At 38.0% G+C, this 15,486-nt stretch overlaps 2 protein-coding genes across 2 annotated transcripts; both read left to right on the top strand.

Annotated features, from left to right (window-relative positions):
• The first annotated feature begins 1,106 nt into the window (after positions 1-1,106).
• Positions 1,107-15,371, top strand: LOC127162742 (E3 ubiquitin-protein ligase TRIM35-like). Its single transcript, XM_051105603.1, has 4 exons — positions 1,107-1,139; positions 1,214-1,236; positions 9,908-10,026; positions 10,220-15,371. The coding sequence occupies exons 1-4, from the start codon at positions 1,107-1,109 to the stop codon at positions 10,357-10,359; spliced, it is 315 nt and encodes a 104-aa protein (XP_050961560.1). The 3' UTR covers positions 10,360-15,371.
• On the top strand, positions 2,319-6,920 carry LOC127163405 (nuclear factor 7, brain-like). The gene is made up of 6 exons (XM_051106621.1): positions 2,319-2,937; positions 3,059-3,154; positions 3,552-3,782; positions 3,853-3,875; positions 3,957-4,075; positions 5,442-6,920. The coding sequence occupies exons 1-6, from the start codon at positions 2,542-2,544 to the stop codon at positions 5,927-5,929; spliced, it is 1,353 nt and encodes a 450-aa protein (XP_050962578.1). The 5' UTR covers positions 2,319-2,541; the 3' UTR covers positions 5,930-6,920.
• Positions 15,372-15,486: the final 115 nt, after the last annotated feature.

Raw genomic sequence — 15,486 nt, 5'->3', positions numbered from 1 at the left:
AGATTGTTGGAACTCAGTGAAAATGGCTTCACTAAATGTATCTGTAGAAGAACTTTTTTGTCCCGTGTGCTGTGAAATCTTCAAGGCTCCTGTTCTTCTGTCATGTAGTCATAGTGTCTGTAAGGAGTGTCTTTAACAGTTCTGGAGAATCAAGAAAACTAAGGAGTGTCCTGTCTGCAGGAGTGCATCCTCAAAAGAAGATTCTCCCATTAATCTTGCATTAAAAAAAACTTGTGTGAGTTCCTTAAGGAAAGAAAAGAGAGCTGTTCATCAGGATCAGAGGAGATCTGCAGTTTACACAGTGAGAAACTCAAACTCTTCTGTCTGGAGGACAAACAGCCTGTGTGTTTAGTGTGCAGAGATTCACAGAAACATGTCAATCACACATTCAGACCCATCAGTGAAGTTGCTTTTTCTCATAAGGTAAGACAATTGTCTTTTGTTTCAAATTAAAGAACAATAAATAGTCATAAACAGATATCACTTATGTTCAGTATTTCTCTGTGCCATTTTATTCAACTTACTGTACTATTTTTATTGTATAAAGGGCAAATTAACTTGTATTTATTATGGCAGTGCATCAAAATTCAGTGTCATCAGATTGCTAAAAAAGAACACAGAACATTTTACACACCATTTACACATGGTAGGGAGCAGGTGTACATTTCCTTCATACAAACTAACATTTTGAAAATATGAACATTTTCATGAATTCGGAAGTTTACGTCAGAACACAATTTGTTGAGTCAGCTTAAAATGATTTGTTACCCTGCTGCCTTAAAATTTTAAGTTCAGTCAACTAAAATAAGTTTAGTCAACTTGAAATGTTAAGTTGTACTAAGTGACAACTTAGATATTTGTGTTTATTAAACTTAAAAGCTGGGTAAGTAACCCAGCTGCCTTAAAATTTTAAGTTCAATCAACTCAAATATATACTTAGTACAACTTAACATTTCAAGTTGAATAAACTTTTTTTGAGTTGACTGAACTTAAAAAATTTAAGGCAGCCGGGTAACAAATTATTTTGAGTTGACTCAAGTTGTTTTTTACAGTGTACAGAACTAGTACTTCAGAAACATTCACACACAATCAAAGACACAGAGGAGATGATGAAAGCCAGTAACGTCTGCTTTCTAAAGGTCTGATTTCAGATCACGGATTGATTGATTGATTGATGATTGAGTTGTTGATAAGTTGTGTGTTTGTTCTGCAGAAGTTTCCAGTCTCAATGGAAAGGTGAGTGATCTGCTGGTGTCTCTGGTCTCTCTGTTTCTGATCCAAAGCCACTGCAGTTCTGACTCCTGAATGTTCTTCCAGAGCACATGTTGATTGTGTCTCATCAGCTCTTGTGATTCTGGATCCAAACACGGCTCACCCACATCTCATTCTGTCTGATGATCTGACCAGTCTGATACTCAGTGAAAACAGACAGCCGCTTCTTGATAATCCAGAGAGATTTGACTATTTTAACTGTGTTTTGGGTTCAGAGGGTTTTAACTCAGGAACATATTGCTGGGATGTGGAGGTTAAAGACAGTTTAGACTGGAGACTTGGAGTAACTACAGCATCAAACAGTAGGAAAGGGTGTGATTTCTTTACCACTGATGTCACACATTTACACACATTCACATCCACCTTCACTAACACTGTCTTTCCATTCTTATGGTGTGAGTTTGCCCATCTTAAGGTCTTACCAGTCGATAGTCAGTAAACATTATCATGTTTCCAATGTTTAATCTAAGTGGACTGTTAAAATATTCCCTAATTCTGTAATCAGCTTTAAATGGACAATTAAGCATGTTCATGCAGAACTGAAGCCTTTCATCCCTTCATCCCATCTGTAATAATGTCTTAATGTCTTAATGTCCTTTTATAATAAATATGTCTCCTAATTGTAAACGATTCTTTGTTGTTCATATATTATTCTTTTATTATTATTTATAATGTGAATTCAAAACTCTCATATAGTTGGTAAAGCATCAGATCGGAGCTTTTTATCCTGTGCTGCCATCACTTTAGATGCTTTTTGTTGGGACTCTTGAAAAGAGTTAAAGCTCTTTATAAAAACATCTGGCAAGGGTTGATCACTCTTCATTGTGGGTACAAAAATAGAAATTTTCAAATATAATTATGAAGATATGTCATATGCATCCATGTTCTGAAATATTTTACCATTCAAATGTCCGATGACAGATCTTCTTTAATATTTTAAATCACTATCCAGTGTCAGATAAGGCAGACAAAGAGTTAACAAACATGCGACACAAACAGGCAGTATGAAAAAGATGCGGAAACCCCACCCTTTTACTGCACTTACCAGGAAGTGACTTTCTTAATATTTCCCCTTTCTGTCATACTGACTGTCGACAAAAGGATAAAAGAATAAGTGATCAGTGGGGAAAGAAGAGAAATACTTTCAAGAAGGATTTTAAAGAAGTTTGTTTCTGAACAGATCTTTGTGATTCTTATGGTTATTAATGTTTTGCAACATCATTCAGAAACTGAAAGTAAAGTTTAGATTGCTGAGCTCAAACAGTGAAAATGGATTCACTATCTGCAGATGATTTCTCATGTCCTGTGTGTATTGAAATCTTCAAGGATCCTGTTGTTTTATCATGTAGTCACAGTGTCTGTAAAGAGTGTCTTCAAAAGTTCTGGAGAACCAAGGAAACTCAGGAGTGTCCTGTCTGCAGGAGAAGATCCTCAAGAGATGATCCTCCATGTAATCGTGTGTTAAAAAACTTGTGTGAGTCATTACTGAAGGAGAGAAATGAGAGGCCTTCATCAGTATCTGAGGAGATCTGCAGTTTACACAGTGAGAAACTCAAACTCTTCTGTCTGGAGGACAAACAGCCAGTGTGTTTAGTGTGCAGAGATTCACAGACACACATCAATCACACATTCAGACCCATCAGTGAAGTTGTTCCATCATATAAGGTAAATCTTGGATTAAAAACGTATATAATTTGTATATTGTATGCACAATTTACTTATATGTATTACATACATATATTCCAGAAATCTCTAGTGTCTTATAGATTTTCATTTTAAATTCTAGGAGGATCTCAATACAGCACTGAAGTCCTTACAAGAGAAACTTAAACAAAATGAAAACATGAAGAGAGAGTTTGAGAAAACAGTTCAACATATCAAGGTGAGGAATGTTTTGACATATTTGCAAATTTGATTACAACAGCTGAATTGGGTTTACATGACATTGTAAACTACTAACTCGCAAGTGGCTATTGTCAACAAATTATTTGGGGTGAATGCAAGCAACATTTTTAATATTCATGAGTCCAATAGCCTGTCAGCCTTTAGTTTGATTTAGATTTGTGCCTTACACCTCCTAAAAAGTCCAAACATTTCAATTGGCATCTGGTGGCTGGTGGGAGTATAGGTCATAAGCCCCATCCTCATTAAGTGAATAGGACCCAAGCCAAACTAAACTACTTTATTTTGTGAAGAGAGGCTGAAGAGATTTAGATATTTGTGTCTCCAGAATATGTTGCATCTTTGAGGTGTTTGATGTGGATGTGGTTTGATTTCAGTCTCAAGCTGAGCAAACAGAGCATCAGATTAAACAGCAGTTTGAGAAGCTTCATCAGTTTCTCAGAGATGAAGAAGAAGCTACAATCACTGCACTGAGGGAGGAAGAGGAGCAGAAGAAGCAGATGATGAAGGAGAAGCTGGAGGAGATCAACAGACACATCTCAGCTCTTTCAGTCACAATCATAGACATGGAGAAGATGATGAAAGCCAATGATGTCTGCTTTCTAAAGGTCTGATTTCAGATCATGGACTTATTGATTGATTGAGTTGTTGATGATAAATTGTGTGTTTGTTCTGCAGAAGTTTCCAGTCACAATGGAAAGGTGAGTGATCTGCTGGTGTCTCTGGTGTCTCTGCTTCTGATCCAAATCCACTGCAGTTCTGACTCCTGAATGTTCTTCCAGAGTCCAGATCTCACAGCCGGATCCACAGACGCCTTCTGGAGCTTTGATTCATGTGTCACGTTACTTAGGAAACCTGCCGTTCAGAGTCTGGAAGAAGATGCAGGACATTGTCCAGAACAGTGAGTACAGAGAAGATCTATGCTGTCACTTATTAATTTCTATGAATGTGCAAACAGTGATTGACCTGATTGACAACTGTAAAACTCAGAAAACAATTTAATAGCATCAGGATAAATTGTAATTGGTTTATAAGGCACACATGATCCAAATTGGCCATTACACTATCTCCAGTGGTAGAGCTGCGGAGGTTGGTATCGCCTTATACAAGAAAATCTGTGAATTGCCTGACTGAAAATGAACTGGGAGATTGTCTGAGTTTGAGTGTGCATGCAACTAATGGTGTGGAAAAAACAAGTTTAAAATGCAGAATATTGGTTATTTAAAAACGTTTAAGCCATAATTGTCAGTTATTTGTGAATTAAATCAGCTGTAAATGAGTGTGCTGTTTAAACCCATCGTGTAAGAATCCAGTGTCTCCAAAGTGCTGGAATGTGTACATGATTTATGTTTCACCATAGGGATAGGATACTTTAGGTAAAAACTAGCCTAAATAATGTTACAATTACACAAATTAATACCTATGCATCTTCGCCACTGCCATAGCAGCTTCAAATTAAGTAATACAAGAAATAGATTTCTTATTTCATTGTTTGCCCTAATAGTCTGGCAAGCACTCAATCACCAGCCAATTTATTTCTAAAAACATTATTTTTACACTGCCCTCCGAAAGTTTGGAAACACCCTAGAAAAGTGGGGGTTTGGACAATATTGGCATGAATCCTTTTTAATTTGCACTGATAAGGGAAAACACAAACTACGAAAACATATTTTATTACATAAACAGTTTATACATAGAAACAACTTAAATTTTCGATTTATCAAAATATCCTCCATTAGCAGCTATTACAGCTCTGCATAATCTGGGCCTAAATTCATTGTATTCTAAACTTAATTAGCAATCAATTGTTGAAGCTATTAAGGTGTGCTGACCCAAAAATCATAACCTGTGTTCATGGGTAAGAGGTTAGATGTTCCAAAATATTGCTTCTTGAGAAAATGTGGCTTCCAGTATCAAGTTAAGCACTAGGAAAGCATCTCACAAGTGCTCTGTCAGTACCTGACGCAGTTTACTGTTCTTCATCTACAGCACAAATCAAAACAGATCTATTTGTTAACTATCCCATAATATCAGTTACTCACATAAGACAGACATACTAAATCACATATTCAACACTCAAAACTCAGTGTTTGATGTAATGCACCATTAAACACTGATCATTTTTTTTTAAAAAATGAGTGCGCAACTAACAGCACTGACAGTGATTAATAGGTAAGTGTCATGAGATGACATAATAATCTGTGTTTGGTTCACTCTTGATCATTATATGAACATCAGAAACGCAGCTGTTGATTGTGTCTCATCAGCTCCTGTGATTCTGGATCCAAACACTGCTCATCCATCTCTAATCCTGTCTGATGATCTGACCAGTGTGAGTTGGAGTGACAACAAACAACCGCTTCCTGATAATCCAGAGAGATTTGACATCTATCGCTTTGTTTTGGGTTCAGAGGGTTTTAATTCAGGAACACACTGCTGGGATGTGGAGGTTAAAGAGAGTCTATGCTGGCATCTTGGAGTAACTACAGCATCAAACCAAAGGAAGGGAGATGATTTATTTGACACTGGTCTCTGGAGTGTGCAGCACGGACTGGCTGATTACTTTGGTTTTTCAGTTAAACAGAATCTTCAGAGGGTGAGAGTTGATCTGAACTATGACAAAGGAACGGTGTCATTCTCTGATCCTTTAACTAACACACATTTACACACATTCACGACCACCTTCACTGACACTGTCTTGCCATTCTTCTATAGTTTTTCCCCTCTGAAGATCTTGCCACTGAACAGTGTGTAAGCGTCAGACATGTAGGCCTAGATCTTCCTTGTTTCATCATGTTTCTAATATTTAAAGGAGAAGTCCACTTCCAGAACAACAATTTATAGATAATGTACTCACCCCCTTGTCATCCAAGATGTTCATGTCTTTCTGTCTTCAGTCGTAAAGACATGGTTTTTGAGGAAAACATTTCAGCATTTTTCTCCATATAATGGACTGATATGGTGGCCTGAGTTTGAACTTCCAAAATGTAGTTTTATTGCGGCTACTATGCAAAGACTGGGTTGGTACTTCTGCAGCGATGTAGGATGATTTAAAATGATTTTTGAAGCTGAGGGAGAAAATACAATCTGAGTTTTTTGACATACCCTAGCTGTCTTGAACCAGAATACATAGAGTTCAGGGAGACCAAAACAAGATGAACGTTTGAGATTAAAAAGTATTTAAACTGTATTTTTTTTTAAAGAAAATAACCAATCGTTTCGCTAGATAAGACCCTTCTTCCTTGGCTTTTTTTTTTTTTTTAATGTGATGGCCATACAAAAAAAGTGTATGGTGTATGGGATGGCCTGGACGAGTATGAGATTTCCCAGCCTGAAATGTTGTCCCAGTCCTGCCCTGTTCTACGTGGTGGTTGTTCAGCCTTGACATTCATTACATTTATTAGCTAATAAAATTTTAAATGTAAGTTATTTCATATTAATGTGTCAATATGACATGAGGTATAGCTACCAGTGTATTTACCAGTTACCAGAGTATTTTAAAAAAATGACTGAAATCTGTACTTCTACTTGAGTGAAAGATGTGTATACTTTTGCCATCTCTGATCCTATACGCCTGTAAATTATATATTTGATTGTGCTTATGGGTAAATTCAAAAGTTTATCATTTATGATATCCTGCATTTTTAATTCAGTCATGACAGCTCTTGAAATAGTGTAGCATGCTGATGGTTATGACAATGTTAATGTATCTAGTTCTGTTATTGTTGCTGCAAGCATAAATAAAATGATAATTAAATGAAAACATGTGCATTTTGTTAATTCGATACTTCAGTGTTTTCATGTTGCTATTGCTAGTAACTTCATTAACTTGGTAATGATGTTGTTCTCCTGTCTGACCTCCGTGGAGGGAGAAATGAAACTGAAAAAAAAGTCCCCCGTTGAAGAAGGTGAAGTTTCAGAACACACCCACCGATTGTGTAATGGCCATGGACCAATGGTAGCCCAAAGGTGTTTAGAAGCCAAAACAAACTCCCCCAAAAGGAACTTCGTTTCGACCTGACTTTGTTCGAAATGATGTCATATCAGTTTGTTCTTAGATTTCGTTTGAAGTATATCAGGGCCTTTAACCTGAAGAGATCCTGATGTACCTGTCTGACCTGCTTTAACACTCCCGAAGGTGATCAGAAACTCCTCCCTCTTGCTTACCAGTAAGAGTATGACACACTATTTCTCCTTTCTTTCATATGGATTTTTCTGTCGTGATAAAAGCAAGAGGGAATCAGGAATCAGTGGAGAATGAAGAGGAACAACTTTCAAAAAGGATTTTGAAGAAGTTTCTTTCTGAACAGACAGCAGATCTTGGTGATTCTCGTGGTTATTCGTTTTGGAGACCATCATTCAGAAAGTGAAAGTAAAGTTTATATTTCTGGAGCTCAAGCAGTGAAAATGGCATCACTAAATGTATCTGCAGAGGAACTTACTTGTCCTGTCTGTCATGAAATCTTCAAGGATCCTGTTATTTTATCATGCAGTCACAGTATCTGTAAAGAGTGTCTTCAATCAAGAGAACCAGAAATGGAGCCAAAAACCAAGAGAACAAAGGAAACCAAGCAGTGTCCTGTCTGCAGGAGAAGATCCTCAAATGATCATCCTCCAACTAATCTTGCATTAAAAAACTTGTGTGAGTCGTTCCTGAAGGAGAAAATGGAGAGGTGTTCATTAAGGTCTGAGGAGATTTGCAGTTTACACAGTGAGAAACTCGAACTCTTCTGTCTGGAGGACAAACAGCCTGTGTGTTTAGTGCGCAGAGATTCACAACAACACGACAATCACACATTCAAACCCATCAGTGAAGTTGTTCCATTGTTTAAGGTAAGACAAATTTATTAGTATTTATTAGTTATTTATTATAACATAATTTCTCAGTACCATTTTGCTCATAATATGTAGTTAGTACATGCAGAAATCTCTGGTGTCTTACAGATTTCAGCTCAATACAGCACTGAAGTCTATACAAGAGAAACTTGAACACAGCAAAATCCTCGAAGGAGAGTGTGAGAAAACAGTTCAACACATCAAGGTAAGGACAGATTCTTCTGACATTTTCTGTCTTCTAACAGCTTAATTGTTTGGTGAAACATGAAGCTTCTGTATGGTGGAGTGTCACTCTCTCTTAAGTGTAGGTCCCTCTGATCAGGTCCAGACATGCCGATCCAGGCCATCCTACACCCACAGACAACCTTATTATTTGTAAGAATGCTAAATGCCTCAGTGTGTAAATGCCTCAGTTGCTCTAGCTTCCTCCCTACATATACAATAAATCACTGTCACCTGTCTGCTAAATTTACTAATGTAACTTTGCAATAGATAATGATGTTCTTTAGAAGTATTCTGACTGGGGATAATAATGGGGTGCTGATAACCTAACATTTGCTAGCAACTGAATGCTTAACTAAGCTAACAAAGACAAAACTAGTAGAATATTTACAGATTAAACTAACCTGCACTTGAAGGCGTGAACAGATCAGTTTTGCAACATTTTGCTACTTCTTCTGGACGAAGCACAGATGTTAGCCGTATCCATGGCCAGTCTGGGCCTGCCTCTGATCTGGACCTAAATATTTTACATCAAAATTCAGCAGCAACGAACATTTGTTTATTGATTATTTTCTTTTCAAACTCCATCTACACTTTACACGTGTACTTGCATTTTAGCATGGCACTTTATAATAATACTTCACCCAAAAAAATAAAAATCTGTCATAATTTACTCAACCTCATGTTGTTCCAAACCTTTAAAGGGCTCATCGGATGCCCATTTTCCACAAGTTGATATGGTTCTTTAGAGTCTTACTGAAAAGTCTATAATATACTTTGGTTAAAAATTCTCAATGGTTGTGTAAAACAACACCCTTTTTACCATGTCAAAATCAGCACTGCAAAAATCATCTCATTATGGTCAAGGCTGCTTTACATGCAAATGAGCTCTGCTCACCCCTTGAAAAAGGGAATATTATTTTTACAGATTAATTAAAAACCACTGCATGGATTTTTATCATTATAGGGTAGATTTGTACATACTCTGCCAACACACATTAATGTTCAAACAACATGTAAAAGTGAACTTAGCATGACCCCTTTACGTCATCCGATGATTGATATATATATATATATATATATATATATATACATGTGTGTGTATAAAACATTTAAAACTGTAAATTAAAATGTGCATTTGCACCCTACAGAAACAGAACATCTATTACTATAGTACTAGTACTTACCAACATTTACTGTACCAAGTCACTCTTCATGCTGCTCCAGAATAAGATGATTTAAGTGAATGTGATTTGATTTCAGTCTCAAGCTGAGCACACAGAGCATCAGATTAAACAACAGTTTGAGAAGCTTCATCAGTTTCTCAGAGATGAAGAAGAAGCTACAATCACTGCACTGAGGGAGGAAGAGGAGCAGAAGCAGAAGATGATGAAGGAGAAGCTGGAGGAGATCAACAGACACATCTCAACTCTTTCACACACAATCAAAGACACGGAGGAGATGATGAAAGACAATAACGTCTGCTTTCTGAAGGTCTGATTTCAGATCATGATTGATTGATTGATTGATTGATTGAGTTGTTGATGATAAATTGTGTGTTTGTTCTGCAGGAGTTTCCAGTCTCAGTGGAAAGGTGAGTGATCTGCTGGTGTCTCTGGTCTCTCTGTTTCTGATCCAAATCCACTGCAGTTCTGACTCCTGAATGTTCTTCCAGAGTCCAGATCTCACAGCCGGATCCACAGACGCCTTCTGGAGCTTTGATTCATGTGCCACGTTACTTGGGAAACCTGCCGTTCAGAGTCTGGCAGAAGATGCAGGACATTGTCCAAAACAGTGAGTCTGCAAAAGATCTGTGCTCTTACACATACAGTGAAAATGATGCATTCGGGAAATTTACAGATTTAAAGATGTCTGATGTGTTTCCTAAATGGGAAGTGTTGATAATTCACATTAATCTGTGTTTGGTTCAGTCTTGATCATTATATGAACATGAGAATAAAAGTAGCTGTTGATTGTGTCTCATCAGCTCCTGTGATTCTGGATCCAAACACGGCTCATCCAGATCTCATCCTGTCTGATGATCTGACCAGTGTGAGATGGAGAGAGAAGATTCAACCACTTCTTGATAACCCAGAAAGGAACACACTGCTGGGATGTGGTGGTTAAAAGAAGTTCACACTGGAGTGTTGGAGTAACTACAGCATCAAATCAGAGGAAGGGGGATGAATTCTTTAGCACTGATGTCTGGAGTGTGCGATATGATAAGTATGGACTGTCAGAAAAGTTTGGTTTTCCTGTTAAACGTGAGCTTGAAAGGGTGAGAGTGTATCTGGACTATGACAGAGGAATGGTATTATTCACTGATCCCGTAAATAACACACATCTACACACATTCACAACCACATTCACTGACACTGTCTTGCCATTGTTTCGTAATCTTGATGAAACAACCTATCTGAAGATTTTACCAGTTTCACTCTAACAGTGAAAATCACTGTTGAATCTGATCCTGCTTCTGAATCAATTAATATTTTTATATAAATATAAGACATTTACACAGGGGTGTATATATATATATATATATATATATATACTTTTTTTTTGCAAGTATCATTTGTTCTGAAGCAATATTGTGACACAAATCATGTTTTTTTTCTTAATTTAAGGCCTTTTTTCACCTTTATAGAAGGCATTTTCCCTCTAACTTCATTATCAGTATAGTTCTGGCGGCCATGACTTTCCTAAGCACCTGATGTCCATACCGCCGAAATTATCTCGTCTGCACTGCGACTCGCTCTTTAAGAAGAAGCTACACAGAAGAAGACGAGGAAAGCGCGGCGGAAGGTTAGCGAGAAAGGCGAGGAATATACGCCAAATACGGGGTGGTGTAGCAACACTTTTTAAGGACAGATTTTAATGTAGTCCTCTTTCAGTGGAGAAATACAGAGTTTTGAACTGCAGCTGTTTAAACTGGCACTAATTTGTCAGCCTCCTAAATATGACAAGGATTTCATTTAGGACTTTTCAGATTTTCTTTTTTTTATTGTGTCGACCACTGACAATCTCCTAATTATCGGGGACTTTAACATCCATGTATGTTACCCATCGAAACCATTAGTAAAGCAGTTTGTTGATCTTGTGGACTCTTTTAACCTAACTCAGTCTGTATGTGATGCTACCCATAAACATGGTCATACACTTGATTTAGTTTTATCTATGGGTCTGTCCATTAGTAATGTGAGCATAGTGGACAGCTGTATATCAGACCATAGCTCTGTTATGTTTAATATTGGTTTGCCAGCTGCTATCTCAAAGAATGAATCTGCTGACTGTTATGTCCGTCCTGTAAATGAGATTACAGCACAGCATTTTGCGGAGGCTTATAAGGCAAGCCCAGGGCTTGCTATCATTGAGGCTTCTGGATCCCCTCTAGATATAGAGGAATTAACTGTTGTTTTTAATTCTGTATGCTTGGACATTATGAATGATGTTGCCCCACTCAGACTTAAAAGGGCTAAATCTAAGTTTCAGCCATGGTTTAATGATGAAACTCATGCTCTCAGACGGGCCTGTAGGAAAGCTGAACGCAGATGGAGAAAAGACAGATTACAGATTTCTTATGAGATGCTAAAAGCATTTACCCGTGTGCAGTCAAAGAGGCAAGAACAAAATATTTTTCAGACTTAATTAATAGAACTGCCTATTGTCCAAAAGCTTTGTTTGGCACAATAAACTCTGTGCTAAACCCAGTTATAACATATTTTTCAGATTCCATTTCTCTTACTTCTGAGGATTTCTTGAACTTTTTTGTGAGAAACATTGACAATATTAGAAAAGAGATTGTCCCCTCTGATGTTGTTCTCGAATCTCCTGCATTACGTTCTTGTACATTTGACTGTTTTGATAAGGTCTCCCTTCCAGCCCTAGCAGACTTAGTTAAGCACATGAAATCATCTTCTTCTCTACTTTATCCTGTTCCTCCACAGTTTTTAAAAAGATTTGTTTGACACTATGGGCACTAGTATACTTGCTATTGTGAATAGTTCCTTAACCCAGGATTGTGTTCCATCTTCTTTTAAACAAGCCGTGGTTTCTGCTCTAATTAAAAAAACCTGGCCTTGGGGCTACAGAGTTGAACAATTTCCGTCCCATCTCTAAACTTCCATTTTTATCTAAAGTTTTAGAAAAGGTAGTTTTGACTCAAATTACCCCTTTTTTGTGGCAGAATGATCTCCTGGACAAATTTCAATCTGGTTTCAGAGCGGGTCATTGTGCTGAGACCGCTCTGCTAAAAGTGTTAAATGATTTATTGATAGAGGTTGATTCTGGCATGGCGGTAGTTTTAATTATGTTAGATCTCAGTGCCGCATTTGACACTGTAGATCATTCGATTCTTTTAAAACGGTTGGAGTGTGAGGTCAGGTTCGGGGGAACTGCCTTGAAATGGTTTCAGTCCTTTATTAAGGATAGAACATTTTTTGTTAATTTGGCAAATGTTTCATCCTCGGTGGTTCCCTTAAAATATGGCCTTCCTCAGGGCTCTATCTTGAGCCCTATACTTTTTTTCTCTATATATGTGCCCGTTGGGGTCTATTTACCGTCGCCACAACATTTCTTATCACACGTATGCAGATGACACCCAAATTTATCTTCCGCTTAAGGTTGGAAATGAGCAGTCTTTACAGTCGCTGTTGCAATGTCTTGATGAGGTTAAAGGTTGGCTCTCTAATAATTTTCTTCAGCTCATAATCATAATAAAGATCATAATATTAGGTTCTTCTAAGGCTAAAGAGAAGATAGCCAATGCTCTTGCCCCCTTAAAAATGACAGTGAAAGACAGAGTGAGAAATCTTGGTGTCATAATAGATTCATTTCTCAGTTTTGATAAACAGATAAATTCAGTTGTGAGAAGTAATTTTTATCAGCATAGGATTATCTTGTGAAAGAAAAACTCATTTTACTCATATGTGCTTATGGAATATTGTGTAAGGTTCTGCTTTATTTAAACCTGCTATAAGAATGACATAAGAGAAGGGTATCAGGGCCCTAAATATAAAGATTTGAATCTTGGGAGTATGACGTAGCAGAATGTATTTGTCTCTTTCTATGTGTGGAAATTACCAGTTAGGAGATGTAACCTTGAAGGGTAGAGAAGAGATATAAATTGGAGTGAGCCCTCCCTTCTTGGACGCATTCTGCAGCAACCTGTGTTTCTGTATGACTGTCTGACCTTCTTTGCAAAGAATAAATTATAAAAGACATTTGACCGAGTTTGTCTCTTACTTTGGTGAGAGTCGGTTTTATTTTGCCACAACAATTTGGTGTCAGAAGTGGGATTCCTTGGATGTGCCTTCTGGACCCGAGAGCGGACGGTGACCATACATCCTGGACTTAGAAGTCACAGCCCTACCCCGACTAGATTAAGAGACCGACCACCAGGGCCCAGGAGGGACACCACTGGAATCAGTAAACGAACCCAGGTGGCATCAGAACTCTCCGGTAAGAGACAGATACCTTTGACTGAGTTTGTCTCTTACTATGGTAAGAGTCTGTTTTATTTTGCCACAACAATCTCTAAACTAAAACCTTTTCTGAGTTTTAAAGATCTGGAAATTGTTATTCATGCTTTTATTTCCTCGCGACTGGACTACTGTAACTCACTTTATGTAGGGATCTGTCAACGGCAACTATCTCGATAGTTGATGCCGCAGCTAGGCGTCTGACCAGCACAAAAAAAGGGAACACATTACTCCAGTGTTATCGTATCTCCACTGGCTACCAGTCAGGTATAGGATTGATTTTAAGATTTTATTATTGATTTTGAAAGCTTTACACAACTTGGCCCCAAATTATATTAGCGATCTCTTAGGGTCTTACACAGCAGCTAGGTCACTTAGATCAGGAAATCAATCGCTGCTAAGTGTTCCTCAGTCCAATAAGAAGTCAGAAGGTGACCGCGCCTTTTCAGTAGAAGGTCCACAATTCTGGCAGGCTTCATCTATAGGGGTTTTTAGGTCTTAGTTAAAGACACATTTTTTTTAGTCTGGCCTTTGAAATAGGGAGAGTTTGATTCTTGGGAACCTTTTACAAATGTTGTTTTACCTGTATGTAAGTTTGTGTGTGTATTTTTATTTTATTTTAATTTGTGAAGCACTATATTGCAATAATATGAATATCCACTATTCGCCACTTACTCTAAATCAGTGGTGTTGTGGTGCCTGGAGAAGTGGGTATACCATACGCCCCACTTCTCGGAGGCTTATGGGGACAGGACCCACCCACTTTTGAAGACCAACGATATCGGACCCACCCACTTTTACCGTCTCTAATTTGGCGAATATGTCTGCGCACTTTTAGAGCGCCATCAGTCAAATCCATTCGACATGACGAATGCGCTAATAGATGAAGCTCTATGGTCATGCATATGAACAGGCAGCATCTGGGGTGGAGGAGTGGACGGAGCGGGCGCGGGCGCATCAGGCGCATCAGGCGCAATCATCAAACATATTTCACAGGAAGCGGACGCCACGGTCCTGACCGCATCGCTGTCTTTACTGGGTGTGTTTAGGGAATATGCGCGCCTGCTTGCACTTCTGTAACACAGTAACAGGCGGACGCGAACTCGCGTCGTTCGCGTCAAAATAATACTAGATATTCGCTTAACCGCTTACACCACTGGACACGTGGTCAACCACCCGTCTTTTCTGATGTTGTGACGTTAGTGGATAGAGGTAATATACATAATAAAAGCCACCAGACTACAGAAAATGGCATATACTCCAGTAATTTTTGGGGGGGGGAGACTTACTCTTTACGTGTTACGGTGCTGCTGCTGATTTCTGCTGCTTTTGTTATTGCTGCTTCAAGTGATAATTAGATAATAGTGAGATTTTGTATGATACAAATAGAAAAAAGCTCCAAGCAATAACATTACTATCAGATGAAAATGTCAGTAACACAAGAACATTACCTGACATGCCTATACATACCATCATATTATTTGTTGCATTGCCTTTTGTGCTGTACATAAATATCAGAATGGACAAAAGCTTAATATTCTTAATGCAATAGTGCTTTATAAGACAGAGATTGTTTCAAAGCAGTTTAGTGGGAATTTACCTGTTGCAGAAGCATATTTGTTCCTGTTGGATAGTTGGATAGTCAGGTCATGCTTGTTCAGTCCTGTAATATAAAAGCAATTATTAGTAAAATGACCTATGACATTCCTCTCTTGTGTGGTTCTTGTGTGGTTCTCAAATGTTATTTGATGATATAAAATGGGGTGTAGAGTCA

Source organism: Labeo rohita, chromosome 3 (genome assembly GCF_022985175.1).
Source record: "Labeo rohita strain BAU-BD-2019 chromosome 3, IGBB_LRoh.1.0, whole genome shotgun sequence".
Lineage (NCBI taxonomy): Eukaryota > Metazoa > Chordata > Actinopteri > Cypriniformes > Cyprinidae > Labeo > Labeo rohita.
This window is presented reverse-complemented; position numbering and strand designations above follow the sequence as displayed.

Excerpts from the sequence above, each read along its gene's own strand:
- LOC127162742 (XM_051105603.1), top strand. The coding sequence starts at position 1,107 with ATGATGAAAGCCAGTAACGTCTGCTTTCTAAAG. Across the intron at positions 1,237-9,907 it reads TTTCCAGTCTCAATGGAAAG|AGTCCAGATCTCACAGCCGG; the intron begins GTGAGTGATCTG and ends ATGTTCTTCCAG. Across the intron at positions 10,027-10,219 it reads GCAGGACATTGTCCAAAACA|CTCCTGTGATTCTGGATCCA; the intron begins GTGAGTCTGCAA and ends GTGTCTCATCAG.
- LOC127163405 (XM_051106621.1), top strand. The coding sequence starts at position 2,542 with ATGGATTCACTATCTGCAGATGATTTCTCATGTCCTGTGTGTATTGAA. Across the intron at positions 2,938-3,058 it reads AAGTTGTTCCATCATATAAG|GAGGATCTCAATACAGCACT; the intron begins GTAAATCTTGGA and ends TTTAAATTCTAG. Across the intron at positions 3,155-3,551 it reads AAACAGTTCAACATATCAAG|TCTCAAGCTGAGCAAACAGA; the intron begins GTGAGGAATGTT and ends GTTTGATTTCAG.